At 38.5% G+C, this 12,354-nt stretch overlaps 1 protein-coding gene across 1 annotated transcript in view; it reads left to right on the top strand.

The window, feature by feature from the left end:
• Positions 1–5,770: 5,770 nt before the first annotated feature.
• Positions 5,771–12,354, top strand: part of Abcc2 (ATP binding cassette subfamily C member 2) — a 53,751-nt gene continuing 47,167 nt past the window's right edge. Inside the window, exons 1-2 of the mRNA XM_005063560.4 lie at positions 5,771–6,193; positions 7,882–8,055. Of these exons, the coding sequence (XP_005063617.1) occupies positions 6,164–6,193; positions 7,882–8,055 (204 nt within the window). The 5' untranslated portion in view covers positions 5,771–6,163. The remainder of the gene's footprint in view (positions 6,194–7,881; positions 8,056–12,354) is intronic.

Below are 12,354 nucleotides of genomic sequence, written 5' to 3'. Positions count from 1 at the left end.
ATGTTGATTGAGAGCTAAATTTTCTACATGGTGCTAAAATGCTGATTTACAGATTATTTACTAATTATTAGAATGGGAACTTGACCTTATATTTCACTATTTGGTTATAAACCACCATAACTCATCAATCAAGCTTAAGTTTGCAAATAGTGGAAGACCATGGAAGGAACTACTTTTTTGCACAGACTAGCAAATATCTGGATTGAACCAAGGAAGACCTTCTGAAAGGCAGGATTTGAAGAGTTAGACACCTGGAAATCAACTATAACAAAGTTATGTAGTGGATGGCCTTTGGCCAAACAAAACTGAATTATGCACTTCATTTTTTATACAAGTATGCATACTAACAAAGAAAAAGTGAGTTACAGCATCAGCTCATAGATTGACAACCATCTCATTTTAGAGTTTTGCTTGTTTGTTTGTTTTTTACAGTTTTAGCCCTTCAAAAGTACCTCATCCTGGAAACAAAAAGGTGATACTCTCCCAGCTCAGTAAAATGACCTTGGCACCTTTTCTTTTGGACCTTGCCTGTCAGCCTCAATCCTAGATTGAGGCCTTGACAAACAAGGAAAAATGATGATAGGAATGCTTCTTTGTTCCCCAGTGTGGTTCTGCAAACAAGAAGGAACTCTGAATTGGATATGAGGTTTATTTTTTTTTCTTTGGGGATTTTATTTATTTTGTTTTAGGGGATGATAGAAATGGTTGCCAAATTGGTTGTGATGATGGTTATTGTATAACTTGGAATAGGCTGAAAAATAATTTTCTCACAAAGCAATTGAATTGTATATTTTAATAAAGTTGATTTTTAAAAAGGAAATATGTGAAGAAGGTTTTACTAGATTGGTCCACAACATTTCATACCTATGACCCCCAAAACTATGCTTGAAATGGAGTCAAGGAATAGATAATATGAGTGACAACATCAGTGAAAGCAAAGCACTGTTTCTTATTCTCTAATTTGTATCTCTCAGTAGCCTCTTGACGAATCTCTCCAAAGCTAGATCCACTCATCAACTTTTCTATTAGATTTAGAATTTTAAAAATTGATTCCAGTTTTATTTATTTGGATCTCTGTTACTTAGAACCAAACAAGGCTTGACTAAATTACTGTCTCCCTCTCTTCATTGACTGATAAGAACAGCAGAGTCAAATTTGCAGCATTTGTGTAGATGGAAGCAGAAAGTGAATTTCGCACAAATGACCTATCTGTTGCTTAATCTTTTCTCTTTTCATTTGTATTTTTGTCATATTCTGTGTATTTTAAAAAACCAGTTTAAGTCCCTTTCTGATATGAAAGTAAATAGAGTTTGTTCCTGTATTATCTTGAGTCTGTACTGGAACAAAACTTCTCAATCTTTTCCATGAAACATCTTTGCCTTAGAGAAGGTCATCTTCGACCACAGATTCAGAGATGGGCCTTATCGAGGAACTTGTATCATTTAAGGTGCCGGAAAGTTTGCTTCTAATTCTGGAAACCCTCCTGAAAGTGTTCCTTTCTCTTAATATATGTTGTATCTAGAGCTGAATCCTGAAGATATTGCAGTCATCTCACACCTATTTAAGAATAAAGCTGGGTGGGGGCTGGAGAGATGGCCCAGCAGTCAGGAGCACTGCTACTCTTCCAGAGGTCCTGAGTTCAATTCCTAGCAACCACATGGTAGTTCACAACCATCTGTAATGGGATCCGATGTCCTCCTCTGTCATGCAGGCATACATGCAAGTAGAGCACTCAGACATATAAAATGCATTTTTTAAAAAGAATAAAGCTCAAAATCAGAGACAGGCATATGAAATAGAGCCACTGGAATTCTGTGGATTGTAATTTCCCAGGGGTTAAGTTACATAAAACAAAAAATATTTCATTCAAAGCACATTGATTTAGTCATAACCTTTGCAAGAGGTCCTAAACTATTAAAAAAAAAAAACACAGCTCCTTGTCTAGCTGTTGCTAGGAGCTGAGAAAACTAAAGCTATGTAGTGAGTCAATAATTTGCAAAGATAGCTTATCTTCGGAAATTCAGTCTTACTAGTGAGGAGGCTAAGCCCCTTGGTTTGACTGAGTTCAAAGGCCTCACAGGTTCAATGGAGTTTGTTGAAGCCACTCTGAGTTTAAGTCTGCTTCTCAGAGAATGCTCTTTAGACCTGAGATTTCTCCAAAGCCTGTTGCTTCTGTGAAGATAGGGCACCGTTTTGTAGGCAGTCACCATGTTTGCTCATTCCGTAACTCATTCTCAAGGGTCTAATCACAAGATACTGAGGAGACAGTCCTTCCTGTCTTTAGAGGCCACAGGGAAGCAATCTCTTAAGTAAATGACGATACAGCACAGTTGTCTCTCATGCCAAAAATCATTTTGAGGACAGCATTTTAAAATATATATTTTATTTATATTGAATTTAAAATTACATACCTATGCCAGTTCCCTCTCCCTCCCATCCTCCCACTCCCTCCACCATCCTCCAGACCCCCATCCAACCCTCAGAGAGGATGAGGTCTCCCATGGGGAATTACCAAGGTCTCATTTGGGGCAGGACTCAGGCCCTCCCCCCTGTATCTAGGCTGAGCAAGGTGTTGCTTCCATAGGGAATGAGTTCTACAAAGTCAGTTAATGCACTAGGGATAAATAGTGGCCCCACTGCCAGCGGCCCCACAAACTGCCCAAGCCCCCACTGTTTAGCCCGAATTTGTATGCCCACAATGTACCTGCTGCTCTTTAGATACAGCCTCCATAGTAGAAGATTTAAAATTTAAATTACACATTGTAAGGTATCATTTAAATAAAATATGGGACTCTTAGTTCAAACTCCTTAAAATTACTAATTAATAGACCTTCAAAGTTGTCTTTAAACAAATAAAAGCCAATTGCTAACAAAAGTACTTGCAAATTTTCTATGTATATGTATGGGTTTTTTATGTATGTGTATATATAAACACACGAGTATTTTGAAGTTATGCCAGTAGGCTTAAAAATATTTGTCTAGCCGGGCATTGATGGCTCACACCTTTCATCCCAGCACTCAGGAGGCAGAGGCATGTGGATCTCTGAGTTCCAGGCCAGCCTGATCTACAGAGCGAGTTCCAGGCCAGCCTCCAAAACAATACAGAGACACACTGTCTCGAAAAACAAAAAAAGATATTTGTCTAGTAAATTTTCTTGAGCCTACTAATTTGACCATTTTCATGTTGTCAATTCACATTATTCTCTATACTAAGTCTAGTCATCAGCTCTAGAAGGCAGTTGATAGAATTCAAAGGCATATGTCAAGGTAGTGCTTCTTGCTGGGATTTAACTTTGTCTAACAAGTATTTTGCTCCCCAGGTCCCATTGATGATGACTTGGGAACTAATATTCTACACTGTTCAAATCTTACGGGCAGGATCATGTCATCTCCTTCAGTTGTCTAGTTCTCCTGAAAGCAATGGCTATTAATTTCTTGCTAGGCAGTGTCCTATTCTTGTATTCCCATATACTTGGGAAAAAGGCAGGAGTTTGATGCCAGTTTGGACAATATAATGAGACCTTTTCTCAAGAAAAATTATATAGTTTACTTGCACTTAATGCTAGTAAAGTATATGTTTCTCCATGATGTTATAGCTTAAAGTGTCCCCTCTGTATTTTACTTATGTCAGATAAACCTTCCATATGGCTACTTTTTATCAGTATTTGTTTAGAAATTCCCTTTTGAAAAATGGTAAACCATGTTTTCCCATTTCCTATATTACCTTCTGTTTTTCAGAACCCAGAAGAGGATCTTCCCTTCTCCTGCATTTCTTCTCATGCTAGTCTGTTTGCTTCTGTTGTGTTATGATTTGTCAAGGTTATATTTTATGGGATGTGTGAAGTAAAGATCTAAAAACTTATTGCTTTTATATGTTGATATCTTGCTGTCCAAAGAACACTGCATGAGACATTCCATTTTGTCTAGTGTGTTAAAGGTTAAAAGTTGCTTGTCATCTCAGCACTTGCAGGAGGCTGAAGCTTGAAGATTAGATGTTCCAGCTAGCCTAGGTTACACAGTAAGACCCTATCTCAAACAAACAAAAACCCCTCCCCCCAAAACCCACAACCTCTTAAACAAAAGTGTATCCTTTGAATCTTCTAGGAATATGACTCTGTGCTATTGATAACTTCTATGATTGTTATGGTTTTAATTTTGTGTGTGTGCACATACCAGTGTGCCAGGACGTGACTCTACAGATCAGAGGACAACTTTGTGGAGCTGGTTCTCTCGTTTCGCCGTGATGTGGTCTCCAGGAATTGAACTGAAGCTGCCAGGCTCCTGTGGCGAGCACCTTTGCCCATTTGCAACTTTTATAAATTTAAAAGTATGACCTTAAAGACAACATAAACTTTCTTTTAGTAATTACCCTACTTGGGGCAGGCTTTAAGTCTAATGAGTTCATTTATTACTTAAATATATTCTTTGCAATTTATCCCTCAAGAGGAATTTCACTATATTCTATGTTTTAGTAATTGAAAGGAAAATGATTTTTAAAGTGTTGTTAATTATTGCCTGTATATCTTTCTTTGATCCATGGATTTGTTTGTTTGTTGTTTTAACTACTGGACTTAACACTCAGAGCCTTGCACATAGATAAGTGCTCCATCATTAAGCTACACTCCAGCCCTCGGCTCCTGTACATTCTAAAACAAACAACAACAACAAAAAATCAATGTTGTTTAGCAATATGAGAATATCCAGATTACCTTTGATGGGAGAAAGTATTTTCCTATTTCATAGCCAAAATTCTTTTCATAGTCAAAATTTTTAATTTTGTGTAGGTAGAAGATTACTATGCTAATATGAAGGGAAAAGCATTCTTTTTGCTGTTGCCACTTTACTCTGGGTGTCTGAGCATTACACAAGAAAGGAAACCTTCCTTACATATATAATCATTAACCAAAAGTGCAAAATTCTTGAGTTATCTTAGTCATTGAACATCTGTAAATTTTTAAAAAGTTCTTTACTAGCTTATTCAATTAATAACTTATTAGTAAGACTTTGCTTGTTACCAATAATGTAGTACATGTTTTCTCCTGAGTCATTATGATTAAACATTCCCTGTCACTTAATTATATCCGTATGATTAGCTGTAGTGGTACATCAATAACCAAGGATGAAACTGCAAATGACACACAGATTAGTGCAGCTATGTCACTGGACAGTAGAACCTTATGAAACTATGTGCACACACTGGGCTGTTAAAAGACTTTTTTGAAGACACATAAGGGGAGATTTGGTGGCTGTGGCTGTAGCTGGGTGGTAGACACCTTTTGCCAAGCTGAATAAAGTCTTAAATTGCATCTCTACAATTGAAGAAATTAAGAGAAATTCTCTTTCATAGACCAGCTTTCTGACTCCTTTATTATGTCTTACAGCCTTTTATAGTACAGCCTTTGAATATGCATGGTAGCTCTCAAAAAGGGAACATTCGCTAAGAAAATAAAAAGCCTCACTTGACAGAACAGGAACATCCCTAGAGGTTTGCATGGTTGGACTTGAACCACACCTTCAAGGTCTTAGGAGAGTTTGTAATTTAAGGAAATCCTGTCATTTGTCTCTAGGCAAACGGAATTGCCACACTTTTTTTTGTTGTTTCCCGGTGCTTTTTGTTCTTTTGTATAACTCAACCTTTTCAAATGAAGTTTATATTATCTTAAGCCATGTTAATGTTTATTATATGTTCTTCATTGAAAATTCAGAGGAATGCGTATTTTAAGATTTCTGTGAACTCCCAGCAGAGTTCAGACAGCAGTGGAGCCCCACATGTTGACATGCAGGTCCCTCTGTTGTCGTTTTTGTAGGTAACTAAACTCAGGAGAAGAAAAGCGTACTGGGCTTCTGACTTGCCAACCGCACTAACATCTTTGATTGGCTCCTGTACACTGGGCACATTACAGGGGTTTTGAGGACTGTAAGTCTCTCTGTACCTGGATATCCCCAGCCACATGTTTATCCACTGGAATGACGTCAGCATACACTGGGGAAGTTAACTATTAAGTGGTTAGGATGAAAGTTCAGGAGCCCTGCCTTTAACTGGGACATGAGAATGGAAAAAGCCCATTGCCTCTTACCATCTGCTTTCCTTGAGGAAAAGGGTAAAGAAGAAACAACACAATCATAGGAAAATCTTCATTACAGAAGTGCTCTGGACGTCATTATGGAGGAGTTCTGCAACTCTACTTTTTGGGTGAGAATTTACATTTATTCTCATGTTTTCTCTTTGCAAACATGGTGATCAGTTATGAACCAGTAAACTTAGAAGTATATTTGATCTAAAGTTTAGTTTGTTTAAGAACAAAAGCTCAGTTTTTCCACTTGATCACATCATCTAGGGAAGACATTACTTTATTCTTCAGCTGTTTTAGCTGTTGATTTTCTTGGACTGCCTAGCTCCAGAAGCACCTTCTATAAGAGAAATGGAGAAAATGGATTTTCTTCAGTGCTAGGAATGGGGATTGTTGAATTACAGTTTGTAGGCAGGAGGAAGAGTAGAAGTCACATGTCTGAATCCTTTGAGAACGTTCTGACATTGAGATGATAATAGTATGTTCTAAAGGTATTGTCAACCAAGGGTATGGACAGTAAATTGAGACCAGGACTATAAATTTGGGCATTATGAGCCTCTCTCTATGGCTCTGGCTGGCCTGGAATGCCCTATTTAGACCAGGTTGTCCTTGAACTCACAGGGATTCAAGCCTCTGGACTGCTAGGCTTAAAGGTGTGCTCCACCACCATACCTGACCAGAGATACTTTTCTAATTATTAGAACTGGGTAACACTGTCTTTACAGGAAGAACAGCACTGAAGAAAGGGCCTTGTCTTTGGGGAGGGTTAGGGTTAAACAAGAATAGCCCATGCAGAGCACTTTCAAGACAGAGCACATCACCAAATGGCTTAGTAGATAGAAAGTGAGATTTTGAGTGTTGCCTGCAAACTCTTACATCGTGTTAGGTGAGTTTTCTGAATTCTAGATTCTAGAGGCTGGTGTCCTTCCATAGTGATGGGAGGAGCAGGAGTGACATTACAGACAGTCCTTAATATATCAGGAAGAACTTAAAATGCTAGGCCTCCAAGGCCAGGATGTGAACTCTATTAGAAGGTAGCAAATCATCTCTTGAGAACCCCCTCTGGGAATTATTCAACAAAGCATCATGGCAAGCACTGTAACCTTTCCTTTAAATCATCAGTGCCAATAGGTCTACAAAACCATTTGGAAAAAGATAAATCTACCTTCACTTGATTCCAATACAGGAACTGCTACCTACCCCCCAACTCCATCCCCAAGACTTTCATTTATTACATGCAAAGTATAAAATATGCTTCTTGTCATATGCATTGTCATATGCCTTGTCATTCCTGCACTGAAATGTATCATTTCCCCCTTGGTTTTGATATAAGCCTTCTCAGTCATAATAGTCTAAATGTCATAGTATGACTAAATACTCTCTGTCTGGTACCTGCGTGTTAGAATATCTGCCAGTGTGTTCAAATGGTGCTAGAGACCAGGTGACATGTTCCTATCACTGGGAAACTGTTCTTCCCTTTGGGCAGAGGAATAGTCTTTCTTTTTCCTATAATTTGGTAACTGTTTTAATGAGTTTATGCAGACTGGCCAGTGTAGAAATTCACTTAAAATCATATGAAGCTAAGTTTTAGAAGTGGGATTGCCAGAAAAGCCCCTAAATATCATTAAATGGTGACTTTGTTTTAATTGTATATAATTATTAATGATGAACACAAAAATAAAAGGTAAAGCTTGCTATAGACATGGAGTTGAATTCCAGCTGTTTGGAAGCATGTGGAGAATGTTGGAGAATGGACGTCTTTTAAAAAGTATGAATATGCATCCATTGGTTTTTCCTTTTGGTCCCCCAGAATTCCTCATTCCTGGACAGAAAAGATGCAGACCTGCCACTGTGTTTTGAACAAACTGTTCTCGTGTGGATTCCCTTGGGCTTTCTTTGGCTCCTGGCCCCATGGCAGCTTTTCAGTGTGTACCGATCCAGGACTAAGAGGTCGTCTATAACTAAATTTTACCTTGCTAAGCAGGTACAGTAGCTCGATTATTTTCAAACTCTAGTTTCTTGGTGTAGAGGTGAGGCACTTTCTTTTGGGTTAGTGTCTTTGTCCCAGTCTCTAACCAGTTGATGGATAATACTATTTCAAGCAGAACCATGCTGTAGTCCTACCTATGTCTCACTGGCCATATTTCTTAATCAAAGTAGCTCTGGTTTTGGTATAAGAAGAGCGACTCAGAATTCTTGTGGATATTAAGTTCCCTAAGCACAAATGAGGGATCAAATTAGCATCACCTTTTATGCATTTGAGATGTCAACAATGGATCACCCATCTTTAAGGTGCTCTGATAAAACATGGGGCTGTAATTAGTTGACACCTACCGTGAGTTGCAGATGAACTACATGGTGTTACCTTTTGCACCAATCTAACCATCACTTACTTCCTAAAACCTAGATCTTAAATGGGTTTTTACATTTTTCCAGAGTATTTACCAGTCAGGTGATCACACATGGTGGAAAGAAGAAGAGCTAGTATGCGTGTGACAAGCCAGATCAGGGGAGTAATGGGAGGAACATGGGCCATAGCAGAGATCTAGGAGGAATGAGAGGAGATCTCGGCCAGCTCTGGTAACCAACTCCACTGAGTGGTCCTGTGATGCTGTGAGGTTACGAAATCTACCACCTGCTTCTTGCGCTGCTTTTCCTCTCTTTCTTCTTCTGTCTGTCCTCACTTTTAAAGAGGTTTTTAGAAAAGCAAATTAGATTCCCTTGCTTCTACACCTGTAGCCAATTGTAGCCTGGGACTTAAAGGTGAAGAAAGCGGGAAGCACACACTCTTTAAACATCATGTTTAACTTGAAAGTGCAGATCTCTACAGAGAAGAGAAACCAATGTGTTACCAAACACACTCCTAGGCTACCCGTCTTAATCCAGTCTCTGGGGACTCATTTAAAATTTGTATTTTAATGTTTTGGTCCCTATTCCAAGAATGGCAGGCACAGATTTAACTTCTAAAAAAATAATCTCATAATAGCCGGGCGTTGGTGGCACACACCTTTCATCCCAGCACTCGGGAGGCAGAGGCAGGCAGATCTCTGTGAGTTCGAGGCCAGCCTGGTCTACAGAGCGAGTTCCAGGACCCTGTCTCAAAAAAACCAAAAAAAAAAAAAAACCCTCATAATAATTGCTTCCTCCTCTCCATAGCAGAAGCATAATTCATCCTAAAGTAACATCCACTTTTCCTGTCACAGTCTCCATTGAGACTTCCACTCCCTTTCTTCTCCGCCCCCTCTCCTCCCCACCTAGGGGCTGCTTTGTTCTTGGACTTCCCAGCACTGCTCTGGCTGTTTGGCATTAGCATGGTGCTATCTGGTCTTAACTCAGTCAATCTGCTTAAGCAACATCTGACCAACTGACTCCCCACACCTGTTTGTTTAAACACTCATCTTCAGGGAAGGACACAGAAAACAACAAGTGACAGAACAAACTGAATTTTAAAACAAATAATGGAAATGCTGAAGTCAGATTCAGAGGTACAGCAAAAACAACCTTGAGTCCAAACCTGTAAGGTATGGGGATAATTACAGAAATATAAGATAAAGCATTGCCCAACTTGTCCTGAAAAGTTCTAGCAAGCAAGACCAAGATAAGAGAGTGGGGTTATGCCAGGGTGAAAGGGTTTTGCTAAGTAAGCAGAAAAAGGTCTACTAAAAATGGCTGTCTCATAATAGATAGGGCTTCTGGGGGATATAATCCCTGAAAGTGTTGAAACTGAAATTAGGCGTTCTGTCTGTTAGCAGTAGAAGTGGTAGAAGTAGACCCCTCTAATAATAGGTAGATCTAGCTGGAGAGCCTCATCATTCATAAAGCATCGAGGAAAGGAGCATCTTGTAGTGGGATTAAATATGAGTGACTAATATTTTCCTCTTCTTTAATAGCAATGAGATGCATTGCTTTATAGAAAGTTGTGTTTTACATACGTACAAGTAACACTGTATGGACTCAACAGCTTACGTTTAGGAATATAAGTATATATACAAATACATGTATGCACACAATAGCAATTAATGAAAAAAAGAGGCCTTGACTTTGAAGGAGAGTTGGAAAGGATATATAGGCCAGTTGGGAGGGAGGAAGGGGAAGAAAGAAACGCTGTAATTAAATTATAATCTCAAAATAAACAACAGCAAGAAAAAGAGGCTGAGTTTTAAAGTCCTTGTCTGAATTCTGATAAATCAGAGATCAAGATAAAAAACTATTAGGTATTTAGTGAATCATTAAACAGCTGTGTGTTTTCCCCTTGCAAACTGAAGCGGGAGCATGTTTCTAGTGAAGAGAAGGAATAGTAGTTACTGTAGGAGGTGTGGTAACTCCAGAAAAATAGCAAGAAAATTAAATCCACTGATAATTATATCATTCTGATATATCCCAGTTAACACTGCCATGTATTACCATCTATTTTTTAAGGAGATGAAAATGTACAAATCAAAAGCAAAAATTTCCACTTCATCCTCCTACTTTGAAGTCCTGTTCCATGGAGGCCTCAGTTATAATGATTTGATGGTTCTATCTATATCTGCCAATGATGTACTCGCATATATATTTTTCATCTACCAAGTAATAAACGATGTACTTCTGCCGAGGAAATGGGTGTGGTGCTGTGGCAGGGGCTGGGGAGAAGGAAGTAACTGGCAGAGCTGCTAGTCCCCCACATTGTCATGTACACACACACACACACACACACACACACACACACACACACACACACACACTGGACACCAGGGTTCAGTCAAGCCTTCCAGTTCTTTCCTGTCCTGTTTCTTCTCACATTTCCAGTCTTTTTATTTTGGATTTTTTTCCCAAAACATTTCTCGTACTTGTTGCTTTCATACTTAAGTTTAAACTCTACCTCCTGAGGTACTTTTGGAAAGTATTAGATGATTAGTGCTCTCAGATTCCTCAGATCCTTCTACAGGAGACCATTAATCATCAAATAATGCTTTTAGAAAGGCTAATTGTGAAGACTCTAAATCTTTGCATCTCTAAGGTGCCCATAAGCTTCTGAAATTCTAGCTCCACAATTTTTTTTAGCTTTGAAGATTTTGCTATATTTTCCCTTAGAGTCTTGTGTTACTAAGAATTTTTATTCCTGTGATCCTCCCTAGATGATTTTTATTCGTTATAGTTTGAAATCTTACGAGTCTGATTTCATACATCTTTACCTAAAGGTTTTTGTTCAACCTAAAGACTCATAGTTTTCTTATTGCTGAGACTCTTTTATTTCCTTTCTTCTACTTGGAAATTCTGTGTCTTTAGAGTTCCTTTTAAATCGATGTTGAATTCTCTGATGGGTTTTTCTCCCCATTTTCTCTCTCTCTCTCCTTTTCAAATATTCTTTCTTTTTTCTCTATATGCTAGGAGATTTTTCCACTGATTTCTCCAGTTGTCCTAAGAATCTTTATTTTAATATTCAGCAATCATTAATATTTTTCTTAATTTCTGGATATACTTTTTCTTTAAAATCCACCTGTTTAAAACATATGTCTTCTCAAATCTATCTTAGAGTATTAATTTTAAAATTCTCTTCACTTACTATTTTCTGTTTGATCCAGGAATCAATTGTTCTATTTAATTATCTTGTCTACCTTCTTTGCTTACATTGTTTTTCTCAATTTCCTAGCAACTTTGAGTTTCCTTTGCATTTATAAATAAAAGTCTTAATTAACATAGATCTTCTTTTTTTGTATATGTGTTAACTTCCACACTGGCCTTTCCCTGATATGAAGCCTGATATTGAGCTCTGAGCCCTTGACAAGAGTCTGGGTTCCCTCACCAACTCCCCTTGGGGGAGAAACAGCCTAGACTCTACCTGTCTACCCCGTGTATAGGAAATGAAGATGAATTTACTCTGGGTACCAGTGGCCCCACTGTATTCCAGGCCTCCCCGGGACAGCATCCATGTTTTTTGGAGAGCTCTTCACTTGCTTTAGTGATCGATGTGTTCAGTGGGATCTAAGTCACAGAGTGGTCCTCTGGGAAGATGGATGCCGCTGTCATAACTGACCAGTTGTGAAAGATTCAGCCCTCTTCTGCATCACTGAAAAAACATTGCTGAGATTATAGTTAATGTGTCATAAAACTCTCTAAGATGTGAAATTCGATGACTTTTAGAGTATTTTCAAAGTTATGTGACTAGTTCCAAGATGATTCATCACTCTCAAACCAACCCTGAACCCAAGCTATAACTCTTCATTTCTTCTCCACTCCCATCTCACCCCCAGTCCCTGGTAACTGCTAACCTGTTTTCTGTCTATAGAATCTCTCTACTCAG

Source organism: Mesocricetus auratus, unplaced genomic scaffold (assembly GCF_017639785.1).
Source record: "Mesocricetus auratus isolate SY011 unplaced genomic scaffold, BCM_Maur_2.0 Super-Scaffold_4256, whole genome shotgun sequence".
Lineage (NCBI taxonomy): Eukaryota > Metazoa > Chordata > Mammalia > Rodentia > Cricetidae > Mesocricetus > Mesocricetus auratus.
Note: the sequence above shows the minus strand (reverse complement) of the source record. Positions and strands in the feature narration are given on the sequence as shown.